The following is a 20549-nucleotide window of genomic DNA, read 5'->3' as shown; positions in this document are numbered from 1 at the left end:
CCAAAAACATACCTCCAAATTTTTCCAGCATATTCTGTACTTCACCTCTGAAAAATTAACAGTTAAAAATTAAGATCAGGAATTCAGTGGTGGAACATTTGTCCAATGTGCTCAAAGCCCTAGGTTTGATTCCCAGTACCATTTAAAAATAAAGCAAAAAAAAAATCTTTAGAGATTCACAATATACTTGTGGGAGAAATAACACATACCAAATATTTTATATCATTACTTGCTAGATAAACTGAAGTAAATTTTTCTTAAAGTATTTTACTGAGCAAAGAAAACATCTGTGGGGCTTAGTGAAATGGCTCAGTAAAATGCTTGCTCTGCAAGTATGAACACCTGACATTCAACCTCCGTACACACAAAGTATTCAGCATGCATGTGACACATACACATACACACACACACATGCATGCGCACCATCAAGTACTTTTTTGTAACATCTTACCCAACATCTTCAATTATCCCTGCAGATCTTTTCTTTCCATGTTTATCAATTACTGGAGCCTTTTCTATATTGACAAAATAAATTGTGAAATTAAATATGCGATTTTGGTAAATTTTAATGAAATCTATTTTCAGTCTTTTTGGGATCTTGTAACAAATTTTAAAAGGAGATAAATATTTTTTCAGAAAAATTAATTTACATCACAATTCATGACCCATTTTTTAGAAGCAAAGTTTCAATTATTGTCATGTACTGTTTACAAACTTGTTGGCACTGAAGAGAATACTCTTTGAAGTGTTACAACTCTGATACAGAGATAGGGAGGTTTGATAAGAAACAAAGTATGGGAGCTGAAGAGATGGCTCAGAATTTAAGAGCACTGGCAGCTCTTCCAGAGGACCTAAGTTCAATTCCCAGCAACCATATGGTAGCTCACAACCATCTGTAATGGAATCTAATGCCCACTTCTGGCACACAGGTGTATATTCAGATAGAGTACTCATATACATAAATAGATCTTAAAAAAACAACAACAAAGTTATATGAAAATGCTTACTTAATTCAGTTTTTGTTGTTGTTGTTTTGTTTTGTTTTTTTCCGAGACAGGGTTTCTCTGTATAGCCCTGGCTGTCCTGGAACTCACTTTGTAGACCAGGCTGGCCTCAAACTCAGAAATCTGCCTGCCTCTGCCTCCTGAGTGCTGGGATTAAAGGCGAGTGCCACCACGCCCAGCCTTAATTCAGTTTTAAGTGTAGCAAGTTCAAAATAAATGGACTCTAGACACTGTTAATACCCAACATTAGATATTTACCATCGGCAACATCTTCTTCTGAACCAGACAGATCTTTATCATCTTTCTCAAAGTCAAAGGCTTTTTTAGGCTGATCAACCAAAGGTGGCTTCCCAGATTTCCCAGAATGCTTTCTTCCACCAGGCACCATCTTTAGATGTTTGCTTGTTTAAAAAACAAAAAGACAGCAAAAAATCCTCAGATCTCTCAAACTGAATTCAAAGACATCGCCTAACTTTTTTTTTTTGGTGGGGGCGGAGAGAAATGAGGGAACCTACGTGGAGGGGCAGAGGCAACTTAAGTCAGCTCTCTTCCACCAACTGGGTCCTTGGGATCAGACTCAGGTCAGGCTTGAGAACAGGCACCTTTACTCACAGGGCCATGTTGCTGGCCTAGTATTTTTCCATTGTACTAAAAATTAACAGTTTATCATTTTACAAGGAAGAAAAACACCATAGTGATAGCTTGAAGACTGACTCCCAAGTATCTTTCCACCTAGCCACTAGATCTGAATTTTGGCCCTATATACGAGATACTTGATAAATTTTAATTAAGTTTATCTCAGAACAGTAAAATCATGGTTACCCTCAGGATGAATCACAAACAGTCCAAAACTTGGCTGTAGCAGTATAAATCTACAGCATATAGCTGTACAGGACTGAAGGTATAGCTCAGTTATATAATACCTATATAGGAGGCCTTGGGGTTTCATCCTCAGCACTGCATAAATGCATAAAACACACAATGGTTATATAAAGAGTGGGCAACTGAGCTATAACCCCAAGACTGTCTTAAGGAAAAAAACAAAAAACAAAGCACAAGTGGCACACACCAAGCATTCCAGTACTTAAGAGGTTGATGCAGGAGGATTACATAAAACAAGCCTAACCTTCAAAACAAAACAAAAAACTAGACCTTAGGAAAGTAATGCACCTATAAAATTTCCATAGTATTAAATGAAAAGGGTCTCGCAGAAAAGGCACACTGGACACCCATAGGTCCTCCCCCCACACACACACCTCTCAGTACCCTCAGTCATAAGTGCCTTAGCTCCTAGCCCCTCAAGTCCACCAGCTCCCCAACCCATATGCTCTCATGTTTCCAGTCCTATCCCCACAATGCCTCATTCTTTCAGCCCCTATTCTCTCACCACTCAGTCCCCCAAACCCACTAGCCCTCTCTAGTCCTTCATTCCTCCCAGGCCCTAATTTCAGAGACATGCAGTCTCCCTTGCCCCAATCATTTACCCTTATAGCTCATCATCATCTCTATTCCTTATTCCTTATGCCACCACCCAAACGTCTAGCCCTTCAGTTCCTAGTACCTGTCTCCTAACCTCCAAAGGCCATCATTTCCTCAGGCCCCAAGAACTTTATTCCATCAGCCCTATAAATTCCCCATCCCAAATTACCCCTAGATTAATTCCCTCACCCAATTGCCACAGCCCCAACCTTTAATTCCCTCACCCCCAAACATTAATTCTGTCATTCCCAACTCAATTTTAATGTTCTCAAACCTGATCCTTAATCTCCTCACTCACAATCCCTAGTATTCTCTCTTCATTCTCTCTGTCTCTGTCTCTTTTGGTTTTTCGCGACAGGGTTTCTCTGTATAGCCCTGGCTATCCTGGAACTCACTTTGTAGACCAGGCTGTAGATCCTAAACCAGAGAGAGTACCATATCCAAACACTTAATTTTCTCAGTCTGACCCCTAAATCACTATACTTCCTATTTTTAAGTTTCTTCATCCTAGCCCCAAATTCCCTGATTCCCTACCTCCTAGTCGACCTATGCCACCTCCTCCTAATCCCCTTGGACAAAGGCCCTAATTCCCTAAAACGCCATTTCTAAATTCTCTCTGGCCCACCCCCATTTCCCTAGGCCACAATCCTTAATTTGCCAGATCCTACCCCCATTTCCCTAGGCCACACCCCCACCCCTAGGCCACACCCCCTAGTTTGCCAGGCCACACCCCCAATTCCCTAGGTCCCGCCCCTAGCTCCCTAGGCCCGGCCCTTAACTCCCTCAGCTGCCAGCCTCCATTTCCCTTGGCCCGGACCCCAGTTCCTAACGTCTTGCCTCTAACTTTCCTTTGCCCCTGGCTCCTAGGCCCTAGGCCTGGACCCCTAATTCCCTACCGCAGCTTCCTAATCCCTTAGGTCCCAACCGCTAATTCCCTCATCCCTGACCCTGAGCCCTTAGCCATGACCCCTAGCTCCCAGGGCGCCGCCTTCTGACTTCCTTAGCTCCTGACCCCTAATTCCTTAATTCCCGCAGCTCCCAAACCCCGCTTTCCTAGGCCCGCCTCCTAATCCCCCAGGCTGCCTGCCATCTCTTTCTTCCCGAGGTGCCGCCTCCAGGTCCCCTTGACCCCTACTTCCCCATTGACCTCCGTTGGCCGTGACCTTAATTCCCTCAGCCTGACCCTTCTTCCCTAGGTCCAGGCCCCTACTTCCCTCCGCCCTGACCCCTAACTCCCCAGCCCTGGACTCCTAGTTCCCTCGGCCCTGCCTCCTAATTGCCTGAGCCCACGACTCCAACTCCCTCAGCCTGGCCCCAGTTCGTTCCTTCAGCCCAAACCCCAACGTCCTGTGCCGGACCCTCGACTGCCTAGGCCCGAACCCCAACTCCCTAAGCCCTAGGCCCGACCCCAACTTCCTGCCCGGATGCCCAACTCCCTCGGCCTGACCTCCGCTCCCCTCAGTCCCTGCCTGTTCCCCACCGGCCATGGTTGGCGACTGGCCCTGGGTGAGCAGTCTGGCCTGCCTTGGCTGTGGCGCCTTCCCCTCTGGCCCGGACTCCTCCTCTTCCCGAGGCCCAGGCCCATGAAGGCCAAGCCGACCCGGCTCTCACTCCCCTTACCTCAGCGGCTCCGGTGAGCTGTCGCTGTCTCCGCACCCTCGAAGCATCTGAGGAAACCTGGCCCTTGGGCACGAGTAAATACAGCCTGGCCCCGGCCAAGCTCTCTGCTGATTGGCTGAACGCCATGGGTGCACACACGCTTACGGATAGCCCCGCCCCCTAGCACGTGCTCCGTGCCCGTTCTCACGTGGGAGCCAACGGCCGGACACGATGGGCGGGGCACTTCCATGATGGACACATCACCTCTACCCTGAGAAGCTGCACTTTCCCGCTTTCCCCGCTGTTTCTTCGCTTTAGGAAGTCTTATCCACACCACACCCGACTCTCCCATCCCACCTGACCTGGCCATCTTTGCTCATGGTTCCTCATTCACACCTATATGGAAACTGTAAATTATCCACCTCCCGGTTTCCTGATGTCTTTGTTTGATTCTTTGTTGTTTTCTGATACGGAGTCTCAACTCTAACCCAGGCTGACTTCAAGCGCGTGGTAATCTTGCCATAGCTTCCTAAATGCTGGGATAATAGGAGTAAACCATGGCCGATTTACATTTTCTAAGTTTTGATAACACATATAGTCTTTAATATAGCAACACATCATAGTTTTCTTTATGCCTGAGCATTGCAATAACGAAAAATATTCAACATTTAATATATAATACTCTGCAACTCACTTTTTATTCATTATTGCTATAAGAACCGCTGTTATTATAGAGAGCCAGGACTAACTAGCATGCAAACTCAGGATTTATGCTACAGCATTCACTAGGACAGAGTTTATAAGGTTTTTTATGCTAGCTTTTGATTTCTGAGTTTTTTCTGTGTTCATTTTCATATAAACATTTTTTCATTACCTTGAGTGCTAAAAAATCATTCCTCTACAAGTTCCATGAGTCTCTAAGTTTTAAAAAAAATTTTAAAAAATATTTCAATTAAAATATTTTAATATTTAAAATTTTAAGAAAAAATATTACCTTTCCTATAGAAACTGATGTCTCATAATTTATTAAGAAGTGTGTGCTCAAGGCCGGGCAGTGGTGGCGCACACCTTTAATCCCAGCACTTGGGAGGCAGAGGCAGGAGGATTTCTGAGTTCGAGGCCAGCCTGGTCTACAAAGTGAGTTCCAGGACAGCCAAGGCTACACAGAGAAAAACCCTGTCTGGAGGGAAAAAAAAAAAAAGTGTGTGCTCAGAAACGGAGGAGTGAATGGGGGAGGGGGAGGATTGGGAGGGGAGGAGGGAGGAGGAGTAATATATGAGAGAAGGATAAATAAAACATTTTTTAAAACTGTGTGCCCTCCCTTTAATGACTGTGTCATACATATATCGTGTGTGTGTGTGTGTGTGTGTGTGTGTGTGTGTGTGAATTCTGATTGGATGAGATGGGGTCCGACTTGGTGTTTGTGTCATTCGTGTTGTCACTGGCTCAGAGGACCAACAACACCCAGGCATCTTTTAAAAAGCTGGAGGCATGTCTTATGGAAATTGACTTAGAAATAGAGTTGTTTAGGCTGCCTCTACAACCTCAGGAGTGACCCCTGTAAAGACATGTATTTGTGCTGTTAGAGGGCTGAGCAGAAAAGGTCTGGAGCTAATGGGTCATGTAGAGTAGATTTTTTTAGGGGACGGGGGGTTCGAGACAGGGTTTCTCTGTATAGCCCTTGGCTGCCCTAGAACTCACTTTGTAGATCAGGCTGGCCTCGAACTCAGAAATCCGCCTGCCTCTGCCTCCCGAGTGCTAGGATTAAAGGCATGCACCACCACACCCGGCCAGAACAGATTTTTTTTTTTAATTCCAACATTACATGCGCATTTATTCTTCTGTCCTCTCTCCTCCCTGTGTATGTATGTGTGAATTTCACAGTGCTCAGTACTTGTTGGCAGAATCTTTCTAGAGATACACTGGAGTGTCCGACACATTTTATACACAGTAGTAAAGTAGCGCTCTATGTAACTAAGTCTTTGTTAAAATTCACATGACACATCGCTTGGAGAGGAATAACCAGACCCTTCCTGAATTGACCAGGCTGTGACAGTGTATGGCAAAAAAAAAAAAAAAAAAAAAAAAAATTAGATTTGACAGAAAAGGTTCCTTTTGGGCATAGAGTTGTTATGTGACCTCTGGACATTGAGAGTCAAGACATGTCCATACACTGGCAGTGGAGGGGCAGAGGGAGGCTTAGAAGGCCAGACCACCAGTGTGTTGAATCTGAGGTTCTCCTGGGAACCTCTGCCATGGGTGCTAGGCCCTATCTATCTATCTATCTATCTATCTATCTATCTATCTATCTATCTATCTATCTATCTATCTATTTATTGCTTGTTTGTTTTCATTTTAATCAGTGGTTCCCTTTTCTATCTCCAATAAATTATATTTCTTATTTTCTTTACATCCCGATTATAGACCCCTCCCTCTTCTCCTCCCAGTCCCACCCTTGCAAGCCCCTCCTTCCATTAGCCCCTCCTCTTCTCCTCTTGGGTACTATCCCACCCTGGGACATCTAGTCCTGACAGGACTAGACACATCCTTTCCCACTGAGAACAAAGCAGATAGTCCAGTTAGGAGAAGGGGATCCGATGGCAAGGAACAGAGACCAAGACAGCCCATGCTTCACTTGTTAAGGGGCCCACACAAAAGCTAAGCTGCTCATCTGCTGCAAATATGTAGTGGGTAGGGCAGGTCCAGCCCCTGCATGCTCCCTGCATGGCTCAGTGTGAGACCTGGTGGGCCCAGGTTAGTTGACTCTGTGGGTCTAGGAGGGCTAGGAGTGCGAATGGAAATCAGTGTGTGTTGGGCATCTCTGGGACTAGCTGGAGGCCTGGGATGAAGAGGATACAGGGCGTCTATGGGGATGACCCTAGCTGAAATTCCTACCAGAAGAGGATAGAGAAATTGAAGTGATCACCTCCTGTAGCCAGACAGGACTTCCAGAGGAGGGAGGGAGACATCAATCCACCCACAAAACCTTCAACTCAAAATTTATCTTGCCCACAAGATGTTCAGGGACAAAGATGGAGCAGAGACTGAGAGACCTGCTAACCCCAAATAATGAGATCAGATAGAACTGCCCCAATCTGAGACCTCTCCCTTGTGAAAGAGCCAACCGCTGACACTACCAGGGATCCTGACTCCGCTAGTATTTCTTTTTCTTTCTTTCTTTCTTTTTTTTTTTTTTTTTAAATTTTCGAGACAGGGTTTCTCTGTGTAGCCCTGGCTGTCCTGGAACTCACTGTGTAGACCAGGCTGGCCCCGAATTCAGAAATCCGTCTGCCTCTGCCTCCCGAGTGCTGGGATTAAAGGCATGCGCCACCATGCCCAGCTTCCCCCGCTAGTATTTCTTTCTTTTTTTTTTTAATTAATTTATTTATTTATTATTATATGTAAGTACACTGTAGCTGTCTTCAGACATTCCAGAAGAGGGCACCAGATCTCGTTGCGGATGGTTGTGAGCCACCATGTGGTTGCTGGGATTTGAACTCTGGACCTTCGGAAGAGCAGTCGGGTGCTCTTACCCACTGAGCCATCTCACCAGCCCCCCCGCTAGTATTTCTAAGAGGCCTGCTGCCTTTTTTTTTTTTTTTTTTTTTTCTTTTGTGTCTTCTCTCTTAGTTTGGGCTACTATTGCTATGATGAAACATCATGATGAAATGCAAGTTGGGGAGGAAAGGGTTTATTTGGCTTATACTTTCACATCTATATTCCTTGAAGAAGAAATCAATTCAGGGACTTAGACAGGGAGGGAACCTGGAGGCAGGAGCTGATGTGCGTGGAGGGATGCTGCTTACTGGCTTGTTCCCTGTGACTTTTTAACTTGCTTAGGGTAGCCTGGCTGTCCTAAAACTGGCTCTGTAAACCACACTGGCCTCTAACTCAGAGCTCCACCTGCCTCTGCCTCCTGAATGCTGGGATTAAAGACATGCGCCCTGCTTAGCTTGCTTTTTTATAGGACCCAGGACCACTTGCCTAGAGATAGCATCTACAGTGGGCTGGGCCCTCCCACATCAATCACTAATTTTTAAAAATTAATTAAAATGCATAATAAAAGATAAATATAACATCATCCTAGAACTCCTTCTGTATGGCAGGCAGACTTAGTTTTGGTTTATTTGAGATGGTGTTTCTCTGTGTAGCCCTGATAGACAGACAGACAGACAAACTTGTTTGTTTGGCTTGTTGGCTGGTTTTGCTCTGTTTTGATTTTTTTTTTCAGCAAGTGTGGCCCAGTGCCTACACAAGTTCAGACACAAGAAATAAACAAGTAAAGATCTCTGAAATACAAATCTGGGGTGAGCCCTAGGTTGGCCATGCACACACATGTAATATTAATTTATAAGGAGCTACATCCACACGAGTGAGGGGAAGGGGACATGACACAATCTCAACAGCCGTCCACACATGTCTCCTTAATCTGGCCATGGAGGAGAGACTGAGGAACGCTGCAGCAGTGGCTACTACAGAAGCTTGGAGTGTCACGGACCAGAATGACTTACTACACCAGCAGCTATTTCACTGAAGATATAGATGCAGAGGTTAGGGATTCTGACCCCATCCTTGCCTGCTAAAAGTGATGGAAGTGGCTGAGAAGTTGACAAACCCAATATGCTTTTTCATTGTTGTTCCTCACATTTTTTTTGTTGTTGTTGTTGGTAGCTTGTTTATTTCTAAGTATCTCTTATGGAAGCGTTTTCTCAAGCGGGGTTTCCCTTTCTCTGATGACTCAAGTTGATATAAAATTGTCCATCAAGGAAGACAGGAGTACAATTTTGTCTGACAGACTGAGATGGCATGGTATATTCTTGGTTATCAGAATATTCAAGTAGCATGGGGTTTTTAGCTGGTGCACTTTTCAATGTGTAGGCAGACACGACACATTCTATATGGGCTCAATCACCTAACTGTGCATAGAAACACAGGATCTAGACAGACACGTCAGTTGAGCTGCTTGTGACTGGATGGTACTGGTTTTGGCTTCTTGTGTAGTTTTCTGTAATGCATATATTAAAATTTTTCTTTTAAGCCCCCTTTTTAGAAAACTATCATGTGCTGCTCAAAGTCCAGACGTCAAAAGTACCTTGTTTGTAAGTCTTTTGGGTGGCTTTATGACTGGTATTCAAGTTTTATTCTAACCCACAGTTGCTTTTAAGTTGTCTGGCTTATAGGTAATCAAAGTCTATGAAGGTCTGTGAAGTCAAACTTCATCCTTCTGTGTTCTTGGACAGAACCGCTCTGCTGAACATCGTGTAAAAGCAAATATCTGGAGCCCTCCCATTCATTGTTGCCAACTTCAGGATTTCTACGTGAGGGTTGTGAGCATCTTGAAGACCACTCCATGTGTGCACTGAGACTTGGTGCAATTTGGGTTCCCACTGGCTGGTGGTAAAACAGCCAGTCCGTCATGTCAGCTTACTTTTGGGGAGACAAAGTGCCACCCCTACTGGGCTTCAGCTTTCGGGAGTTCTCTTTTTCATGCTGTTTTTATTGCCTGCTACCATGCAGAACTCTTCCAATGTTTGGTTAAGTTTGTTCTAAAGTGTCCCAAGCATATTCTCTCTCTCTCTCTCTCTCTCTCTCTCTCTCTCTCTGTGTGTGTGTGTGTGTGTGTGTGTATGTGTATGTATATACCTATGTGTGTGTACATGGAAACGCTAAGGAGATCAAAAGACAACTTGCAGTAGTTGGCTTTCTCATTTCCCCATATGGGTTCAAGGTATCAAAATCAGACCCTCTGACTTGGCAGGAGACAACCCTTATGTATTCTCGACTGTCTTTCATGTATATTCTGGTATTAGTATAAATAAAGGCAATTGTATACTTTTCTAGTCCTCATGTTTTTTTCCTGTGCTAAACCTCATTGATTAAACCATCCAGCACAATGCCAAACAGCAGTGGAGGGAACAGGCGCTTTGTTCTTTGAATCCACGTCTCACTCGGATTCAGTCCCAGCTTGCCTACACCTCACTGACCTGCAGCAGTCTTCTTGCTTCAGCCCCCAGTACACCGGCTGTGCCACCACATCTACCTAGCTTTTATAAACCATGACAGTTACAGGCAGTTGTTAGTTGTTTGCTGGGAACTTACTGGGAAACATTACCAAAAAAGTACACATTCTTTTTTTTTTTTTTTTTCTAGAGCTGAGGACCGAACCCAGGGCCTTGCGCTTGCTAGGCAAGCGCTCTACCACTGAGCTAAATCCCCAACCCCAAAAGTACACATTCTTAATCACTGAATTATCGCTCCAGCCCTGTGTATGCCTACTTAAAATCTAGACTCTGTGTATGGGAGAAATCATGTACTGTCTTTATGTGACATATTTCACGGTCTCCAGTTCCTTCCGTCTTATTGCAAATATCACAGCTTCTTTTATTTATTTGTTTATTTGTTTGTTTATGTATTTATTTTGAGACAGGGTTTCTCTGTGTAGCCTTGGCTGTCCTGGAACTCACTCTGTGGACCAGGCTGGCTTCGAACTCAGAAATCTGCCTGTCTCTGCCTGTGCTGGGATCAAAGGTGTGCGCCACCACTGCCCGGCTCTCACAGCTTCAGTCTTTAATTGCAGTCGAATAAAATTCCAGTGTGTATACGGACCACATTTTCTTTATCTAGTCATCTGCTGATGGGCATCTAGGCCAGTTCACATAGAAAGAAATTTCATGTAGGATTCTAATTAAACAAAGCGAGCATTCTTCCCTGTCTCTTTTTGTTCCTATGACTTAGCTATTACAGGCCATTCTAAAACTCAGTAGCTTGAAAGAAGTGCTGTTGCAGTTCAGAATCCCATGAATCTCCATTTGGGGCTGACCTCCTCTGCCTCTGGCAGAGCTGCAGGGAGTGGGTAATCTAGTGGTTTTGTTTACAAGGTTGGGAGTATGCCAGCTCTTGGCTGAGATGCCTCAGTCAGTCTCTGGCTCATTCATGTCAAAGTTCCAGCTGAAGCCTAAAGAGGACTAAAGTCTCAACGCTCTTTCTGAGTCTCTGCATCTATCTCATTAACCCTCACCAACTGCCCCCCCCCCAAAAAAAAAAGAAAAAGGAAAAGAAAATCAAATGACCTCAGCAAGCTTTAAACCTTGGAGCAATCAGTTCCTTGTGATAAGAGGAACAGCAGTCTCATTGCAAGTCTTTGGACACAGGTATGTTTGCTGGCACCTTCTACATACCCCACCCGCCTTCACATTCTGGTATTACTGCGGTTTATAGATAATTTCTTTATATATGATAGATTATGTTTAGACCCTTTCACTGATTTCCCCCCAAATCTTGCTTAGTTTAAAATGCTTATAACGCATCGTCTAGGATCCTTGCTTGACTTAGCAACAACCAACACCATTAACCACCCGTCTGTTTCTCTTCCATTTCTTTCTTCTGTCTTATACAGTCCTTGATATTTTCCCACACACCTCTTATCTCCCACTCCCGTCCACCGGTACCTTCTCCGTGTTCTTGCTAGCTCCTCCTCCTCCTCCTCCAAAGGACTGTGTTGCAAATTCCCGGGCCTGCTTCCCTCAGTTCTTTTCTCAATGTTACTACCTTGTCTTATAGGTGCACACTGCTTCAAATATCAAACTTTCCTCAACTGGGGTTCAAGGACCATCCTGAATTGGGGTCTGATGGAGGGATGGGATGGAGATGAGGCAGGCTGGCAAAGATGTGTTAAGCTGCACGTACTATCTGAAGAGCGTTCGTGTGACATAGCAGTCTCTTAGAAAACATCTTGGAGAGGTCAGTGAGGTGGCTCAGCAGGTTGGGTGCTTGCTGTAGCAGCACAGTGACCTGAATTCCATCCCCGGAACCCAGAAAAAAACAAAGCAAAGGATAGCCTTGACTCCACAAGATGTAACTGTAACTTGGCACAGATGTTTGGGGTCTTCAAGCTTAAAAGCTCTGGAACATTCTGGTTCAGGGCTCAAGTGTGGGGTGCAGTTCAGCTCTTGAGTCCATTGTGTGGCCCTGATGGGTCAGTAGCAGCTTGATTACAATACAGTTTTTTGTCATCTGCATTGACCTGGTGCTTGTGTTGTGTTGAATCTAAGTGGACCCTACTAACATTTGGTGCATTGGCCAGGACGACGGATGTTTTCTGGGGTCCAACAGGTGACACGCTTCCCTCTCATCTACAATAATAATGGATCGAATAAAGAGATTTGAAAGTGTGTGTGTGTGTGTGATTGTCAGAAGCTAGACATCTGAGAGGAAGGAACCACAACTGAGAAAGTGCCTCCAAACATTAGCCTGTAGGCAAGCCTGGGAAGGCATTGTCTTGACTGATGATTGATGTGGCCAAGCCCATCCCATGGTGGGCAGTACCAACCTCCCAGGCAGGCTGGTCCCAGAGTTATCTAAGAAAGCAGCCTGAGCATGCCATGGGGAGCAGACCAGGAAGTAGCATCCTTCCATGGCTTCTGATCCAATCCCTACTTCCAGGTCCCTGCCGTGGATTCCTGTCCTGACTTTCTTTAATCACTGGCTGTGATTCAGAAATCCCTTTCCCCCAAGTTGTTTTTGGCAACAATGTTTTGTTACAGCCATGGAAACCCTAACGAAGATGGTAGGTAAACAACTATACAGTGTTGCTGGCACAGTGTCAGGTCCAAAGAAAGGCTGGCAGGTGAGGGAAAGAGAAGGAAGGATCAACTATGGATTTTAAAGCCACATTTAAAAAATTAATCTTTGTTTTCTGTGCTGGGAATCTAAACCAAGGTCTTGTGCATGAGGGGTGGGACGGGCAGGTATTATAGTACTGAGCTACATATGAAATAATCTATATACTAGTCATATTTAGAGTCTTTACTTTGCTGTTTATATTTATCCTTTCAATAATGCAGCATTTTAAAGGTTGGTTGTATTTAATGACCAGATTTGAATTTCGCAATGCTTTCAAGTATAGCAGCTTGCCTTCAAGTTGGGCAAGCTAGGAACTTGGTCTTCCTTATACAGACAGCTTCATAGGCAGGCAGCGCCCTCGTGGACTTTGCAAGCCTCCTTTGGGTGAAAGGCTCCATTTCTCAGGCCAGAAGTGGACAGCCTAGAGCAAGCCAATCAGTGTATTCATTCACAATCAGAACTTTCTGTATGAAACCAGAGTTGATGTTTCTGACCCCTCTGAGGGATATGAGAGTTAGGAGGCATGCCTTCATTCTGGGGACAGAACTGACATGAAAGAGAGGCACGGATGGACAGAGCTGAGCCACAGTCCTGGCAGGTATGGTACATTAGTCAGGGGTCTCAAGAGGAAGACCACTGGTATGAATATATATTAAAGGGTGGTTTGTTAGATTGGCTTACACCATCTGCTCTGTGTTGTGGTTTGGACTTTTGTTATGTATGGTAATACTAATACTGGCTTCCAAGGCCTGGTTGCCCCCAGGGAAAAAGAGAATAAATATGCACACGTACACAAGTGATGCTTCATGATCACATGACCACCCTAAAATTATCCCTGATTGGTGAATAAAGATGCCTATAGCCTATAGATGGGCAGAAGAGAGACAGGCAGAGTTTGGGTTCCTGGGCTTAGGGTCTGAGGAGACATCATAGGAAGAAGGAAGAAGTTGGAGAGAGGGCAAGAAGACAAGGTTATGAAAACATGGCCATGAAGGCTGGCCAATTGGAGGTAAGAGCAGCCCAGATGGAACATGGCAAGTTATAACTCGGGGTTATTGAGAGCGATGTAGATAGCAGTGGGGAAGTAGTTTTTTTTTAAGATTTATTTATTTTATATATATGAGTACACTGTAGCTGTATAGATGGGTTGTGAGCCTTCATGTGGTTGTTGGGTATTTAATTTAGAAACTCTGTTTGCTCCAGTCAACCCTTCTCACTCAAGTTTGCCCCTCTCCGGCCCAAAGATTTAATTATTATTATAAATAAGTACACTGTAGCTGTCTTCAGGAGCACCAGAAGAGGGCATCAGATCTCATGGGTGGTTGTGAGCCACCATGTGGTTGCTGTGATTTGAACTCAGGACCTTCAGAAGAGCTGTCAGTGCTCTTACCCTCTAAGCCACCTCACCAGTCCCTGGCAGAAGTAGATTCTAAAGGTAGATAATTGCCCAGTTCTAGTGCCTTAAAGGGTTATTATGAATATATAAAAGTTATGTCTTTTATCTGAGAACTGAGTGATTAAACATGGGATAGAAATCCCCTTCTGTGATTTTAAACAAAAGGAAAAGAAAAAAAAAAAAAGACTACAACATCTCTGGGCAGTCCAACAATGGCTGTTTCCACACCAGCCATCTGAAGCTGCTCTGTCCATGAGGCTGGGGACCTTGGCAGTTCCACCGTGGCACTGAAGGCCTGAAGGATTCCTGGAGAGCCAATGATCTTCATCTATGTTGGAAGGCTGAAGAAGCTGGGTTTGGGTGCCGACAAAGGACGGCAGCAGTAGCATCAGTGAGGGGCATCCCCAGGGTGAGGAAGCTGTCAACACGGTAGGTAGACACGCTCACCAGCAGAGGCTACTGCACACTGGCAAAAGAACCGGCTTTCCCCTCAGACTTCCTTATAGCTGCACTGCCACAATGGTGCTGTCCACACAGTGGATATTTCCACTAGTTTACCTAACCTAGATGATACATCTGTGCCCAGAGGCTTGCCTCTTGGATGAGTCCAGACCTCTGCAAATGGATGCTATTAAGCATCACATAGGTAGGTCTCTGGCACTCCTCTTTTAAAGGATGTTTAAGGTCCATCTGTTGCTTGCAATCCAAGCATATTTCAGTGCTGAAGAATGAATTCATGGAGACATGAGTAGAAAAGCTGACTGCCATTTAATAGTGAGAATTGAACTTTAAGTTGGGGCTGCAATTTATTTTTGTTTTTTGTTTTTCAAGACTGTTTCTCTGTGTAGCCCTGGCTGTCCTGGAACTCACTCTGTAGACCAAAGGCTGGCCTTGAACTCAAAAATCCGCCTGCCTCTGCATCCCAAGTGCTGGGATTAAAGGCGGGTGCCACCACCCGGCTGGGGCTGCAATTTAAACAAGGTGGGTAGAAGTTCAGATCAACTTACAAGAAAGCTTTCATGGTCAGATCTGGGATATTCATTCCCCTACATTCTTCTCTCTTGGCTGAATGGCTTGGGTAGACCTTGAACTTATTGTCTCCTAGCTGCATCCTTCAGAATTCTGGGATGATAGATGTGAGCCACCATACCAGGACAAACACACTGACAGGGCTGGTGAGTTTGCTCCACAGGTAAAGGCACGTGCTACCAAGCCAAGCCTGAAGGCCCAAGCTTGCTTCCTGAGATCCACATCTCAAGAGAGAGCTGACTTCTACCAAGGGGTTTTCTGACTTCAGAACGTATGCTGTGTTATGTACATGCCTCTCCGTGATGCACACAATAGAAATACTTAAGCTGGTTGTGGTGGCGCACACCTTTAATCCCTGCACTCAGGAGACAGGTGGATTTCTGTGGAATTTAATCAGCCATGTCATATTGCTGAGAGGGCAGAACCTTGGTAATGTGATTAATTGTGCATTTGGTGAGAAGAGAATCTGTCCCCTTGTCTTTCCACCTCCTGCCCTGGCAGCACAGGGTATAATTTTACTCCTGTGGAGCATGGCATTCAAGTTGTCAACTGGAAACAGAGCAGCCCTCATCAGACAAGTGGACCTTGCCTCCACCTTGACCTTAGACTTCTCAACCCCTAGAATTAACAGAAAATGCATTTCTATTCTTCATAAATTACCCATACTTGTTGTTATTCCTTATAGAGGTTTTGAGATAAGGCCTCTTAGTTGCACAGATTACCTGGAACTCACTACGTAGCTCAGACTGACCTTGAACTCATAGCTAATCTCTTACCTGCCTCCTGAACGAAGGGATTACAAGCATGTTGTGTTTTATTTCAGCATCACAAGTTGACTTAAGACACATTCTGACCTTTTATAGAATTGCCCCCTGAAGGGTTTTACAAGCTTTTAACATTTCTGGCCATTGACTGCTGATCAAACCCTGTCCCAGCAACGTGCTGAGTTGTTAGATAATGATTCCACAAATGCTTATATTTAATTATCCACTCTATTACCAAACTTTTCACTAGGTCCAACTGCAGAAACCCATATTACACCCAAATGTCCATTATCTATATATAACTCTCCCAAAATAAATTCTCAGCTTTTAAATAGTATGTAGATGGTCCTTACATTTTTTTGACAAATTCCATTTAGAATTGACCCCCACTCTCATAAGGCAGTATTCCCCAGCGTGCTATATTTAACCTTTCTTTACATTACTTCACACTTAATAGTGTTCAGTGCAGAGCCCGAGAGCCAAACACACACCACACAGACAAGCATCCAACTGACTGTTCAGTCTGGCCAACAGTAACCCCAATCTTCAGAGACTTAAAGCTCAAAGCACAGGGCTGGAGAGATGACTCAGTGGTTAAGAGCACTGGCTGTTCTTCCAGAGGATATGGGTTCAATCCCCAGAGCCTAGGTGATGGCTCCCAACCATCTGTAACTCCAGTTCTATGGGATCTGAAGCTATCATCTGGTCTCCAAAAACACCAGGCATCTGTATGGTGCATGCAGACAAAATACTCATCTATAATTAAGATAAAAATACTAACAATAAACTCAAAGTTTCAATAAGTGTGTTTTTTTTATGAGACTTCAATTTTTGAAATACACAAAATTTACAGCACAAACACAATATTTACATTTCAAGTTCTTATTACAAAAATGTGTGCCATTTCGGAGGAATACTACTGAGATCATGACTGAAGATATCTGCCAGAATTCAAAACCACCACATAATGATATAACACGGTATGGCCAATATCAGGGTTTGCTTACCCATGTCAAAAATGATTCTCCTGTGGGCCAACAATGGCCCTGGGGGTCAAGTCTGGCTGAGGCCTGCTTTTGTATAGCTGCAAACTAAAGCAGGTTTTCATCTTTTTATTGAGTTGCTCACCCCCCCCCCAAAAAAAAATGTCGGGGTGGGTAGGCAGTGTGGGCACATGTCCCAGCATTCAGGAAGCAGAGGCAGGTGGATCTCTAAGTTCAAGGCCAGCCTGGGTCTTTAGAGTGAATTACCAAACAGCCAGAGCTACACAGAGAATCCCAGTCCTGAAAAACAACAAAGTAATAAAATAAAATAAACCTCCCAAAACAACAACAATAATAAATTTTAGCAAAGAAGACTGTTTGACAAAGATGGATGTGTCTCAAGTTCTTTACTGTTCTTTTACAGAAGTTGGTTAACCCCTGCTCTGTATAAAGTAAGCAGGGTGGGCATTGGAAGGTATCATGGGTTTCCAAATGGACACCATCACTCGCTGGTGCTGTCAGCACTACTCATTTCTGAAGTGAGGCACTTTTGTTTGTATGTACATTTCCACGACATAATTACATCCGGTGAGCAGCACTGCTACGTGACACTAGCCCTTTGCAATCAGACCCACACACGAGGTCACAGTATTCTTGGGGAATGAGTTAAACAAGCTCAAAGCACTTTCAACGTCAATCTTGAGCTCTTCAGTAGTTGTTAGCGATTCAAGACCACTTGACTGTTAATAAAAATCAATAATTTAGATAGGCTAAAGAAGTAATCGTTCTACATTATTTAAATAAGATCTATACAAATGTTTTGACATCCTGATTTGTTATTTTCAGAAGTGAGAATGACTAACTTAGTAGCCACTTATTGTTTTAAAAAAAATGGGAAATGGATCAAAGGAGGAGACAAGCCAGAAATTATGCTGGAAAGCTTTGGAATGCAAAGACTGGGGCCCCTCCGCACTTGCTTTCAAGATGGCCTGGCTTCTCAGTCTGCAGTAACTGGGGAAGAAAGCAGCAGCTTGTCAGGGAGGGTTTGTCAACAAGCCGACGGGTCCTTCGGCAAATCCTTTAAAAGTACAAGCTGTACGAGCTATTGACACAGGTTCTTAGTGTGCTGAATAATTCCGGGTCAGCGGGCTCTCTTCCCGTTGCAGAAGAACCCGGGCTGCACGCTGTCCCTTCTCCCCACGAGGCTGCCTCTGTGCCACATCATAGGGACTCCGCTGTGGTGGCGAGGAGGGAGATGTTCACAGATGCTGAGGTAGGTGACTTTCAAATGAAGATCTTCTACACCCTGATTCGGTCTGGACTAGCTTCTTTGTGTATCCTCCTCCTGGGAAATATCTTTCGCTTCAGAGCAATTATCTATGTGATGGAAGACAGAAACTAAAATATCGGTTTTCCATATTGATGGAAGACTATTAAGTGAAGCCAGCTTTCTTCTGTGACCTGCACATTCTTGATCATTGCCATTGACTAATACAACAACAACAACACATAACAATAAAAACAAAACAAAATAAAAACTTCCTTCTAGTTTTGCTTTGGGACATAGTCAGCCCTTAGTGTATGCTCCCAGATATGCAAGACTAAACTTATGGTGGCCCACAGGTCATTTTTTTGAAGATCTGTAGAGACTGGATTTTTTATAGCCATTGTTAAGGGCATTTACTCTCAAGATCTTTGTCCAGTTTTATTTATTTTTTTTAATTGAAAGGAACTGCCTCTGTTTAATCATTAGAACACTAATTTTGGGTTTGAATAGATACTTTCTTGTAAGACAGTTCAAAAAGAAAGGATATTAAATTCTATCAGTGTTTTTTTTTTTTCCTATACTTAACAACAGTCATTTGAAAATAGAGACAATGCTGGGGATGGGGTGCAATGAGAAATGCTCATTTCAAGTGCTGGAGAGAAGACTCAGCGTTACAAGTCCTGCCTGTTCTTGAAGAGGACCTGGGCTTGATTTCCAGCACCCATATCATGGCTCACTCCTTCTGAACTCCAGGTCCGGGTGATCTAATGCACTCTCCTGGCCACCTCTGGCTCTGCACACACATGGCACATAGAAACATGCTGGCGAAACACCCACACAAACAAGTAATAAAATATAAAAATAAACAAGTAATAAAAGAATGTTTTTAGGACCTGGATAAATACTTCTTTTCTCGAAAACACAGTTACACGTGCTGTAAGTAAAATGGAAAAGCCAACCACCGTTGTAAACCTGCTATGCTATGTGGGGAACCCAACTCTGTCTCTAGGTTTCCACCTGGATTCTACTGTTGACTTTATCTTCCTGTCTACGCAGGGCCAGCCCGCTCCCTTCAGAGGCTGAGGCTGGCTGCGCCTTTTGAGCAACCCCACTAATATGTGGAGGAAGGAGCAGTGGTTGCTTTTGTCTGTGAGGGTGGTAAGGGGTGGGACAGAAGGAGGGACACTGATCGGGTAGGAGAGCAAGGTGCTCCCTTCCCCCTCCCTCCTGCTTTTCTAGTTCCCTGCTCATTCCTGGGACAAATGACATAAGAGAAAGCTCAGCCTCTGTGCTCCTTACAACACTTGCAGTGGCTTGTTTCAGATGAGTCCCTCTCCTTCATCTTGAAACAGCTGAGAGCAGGTTGCTAAGTTTGGCTTTGTGGTGTGTGTGTGTTTAAGTTCTTTTCTAAGTTTATTTTTTTCCATCCAAGAACAGGGCAACGAAGATCAAGAATGTTCTTGGTACTTTGAACGGCGCATGAAGGTCCGGTTGCCAGTTGTCCTGCCTCTCACTGAATCCTAGATTTTACTGTCTGGGTGTCACACCCTCCTTTCCAGTGTGTGTTTCCCGGGTGTGACAAGCATCAGCTCTACTCAGCAGCCACCTCCTGGGAGGCTGAGGAGCACCCCCTGCACCCCAACCTCCACACTGCCCCACCCTGCTTTGAGCTTGCAACAGTCAGGGCCCATCCCCCTCCCCTCCCCTCGATCTTCTCCTTCACAGTATGCCACCCTTGCAGCTCAGGGAAGGTTCTGATCACTTTAGTGTTATTATCACAACTTCCTCCCATTTCCGGGCCTCATCAGAAGGCTGAATGCACTCCCAGGTGGTCAGAAGTGAGAGGCTGATGACAGAGGAGGAAGGACAAAGGACAGTTCAAAGGGACATGAGCAGGGGACTGCTGGTGTGTGTTCAGTGACACACAGGACCACAAGCACCTGAGGAGACACTGAGGCTTCTCTAAGAAGGAAAAGTAAGAAAACTAGAACCAGAGAATGGCTCTAGGCACAGTTTGGGTTGGAAATAGGAGCTTCTCGGTTACAGTCTGAAATCTACAAAAGTAAAAAGGAAGACAGGATAAATGAATAAAAGTTTGCTGGACATGCTGGACACACTGACACAGAGCTAATGGCTGAGCACTGCATGACTGCACATGCTGGATATACTGACACCGGGCTATAAGTTAATGGCTGAGAACAGCATGACTGGACATGCTGGACACACTGACATAAGGCTATAAGCTAATGGCTGAGCACTGCATGACGACATGTGCTGGACACACTGACCCAGACACTGACACAAGGCTATGGCTGGCTAGGAACTGCATGATTGGACATGCTGGACACACTGACACAGGGCTATAAGTTAATGGCTGAGCACAGCATGACTGGACATGCTGGACAC

General features: G+C 44.6%; 2 protein-coding genes across 3 annotated transcripts in view; both read right to left on the bottom strand.

The window, feature by feature from the left end:
* Sycp3 (synaptonemal complex protein 3) overlaps nt 1–4223 on the bottom strand; it is a 28548-nt gene extending 24325 nt beyond the window's left edge. For both annotated transcript variants that reach the window (XM_021174028.2, XM_021174027.2), the window contains exons 1-4: nt 4104–4223; nt 1263–1405; nt 452–515; nt 13–47 (exon numbers count right to left, since the gene is read on the bottom strand). In XM_021174028.2, coding sequence (XP_021029687.2) covers nt 13–47; nt 452–515; nt 1263–1405; nt 4104–4150 — 289 coding nt within the window. In that variant the 5' untranslated portion in view covers nt 4151–4223. The remainder of the gene's footprint in view (nt 1–12; nt 48–451; nt 516–1262; nt 1406–4103) is intronic.
* A 12464-nt stretch (nt 4224–16687) lies between these two features.
* The window catches only part of Gnptab (N-acetylglucosamine-1-phosphate transferase subunits alpha and beta), a 71272-nt gene continuing 67410 nt past the window's right edge, over nt 16688–20549 (bottom strand). The window contains exon 21 of the mRNA XM_021175070.2: nt 16688–18253. Within this exon, the coding sequence (XP_021030729.1) occupies nt 18176–18253 (78 nt within the window). The 3' untranslated portion in view covers nt 16688–18175. The remainder of the gene's footprint in view (nt 18254–20549) is intronic.

Source organism: Mus caroli, chromosome 10, assembly GCF_900094665.2.
Source record: "Mus caroli chromosome 10, CAROLI_EIJ_v1.1, whole genome shotgun sequence".
NCBI classification, from domain to species: domain Eukaryota; kingdom Metazoa; phylum Chordata; class Mammalia; order Rodentia; family Muridae; genus Mus; species Mus caroli.
This window is presented reverse-complemented; position numbering and strand designations above follow the sequence as displayed.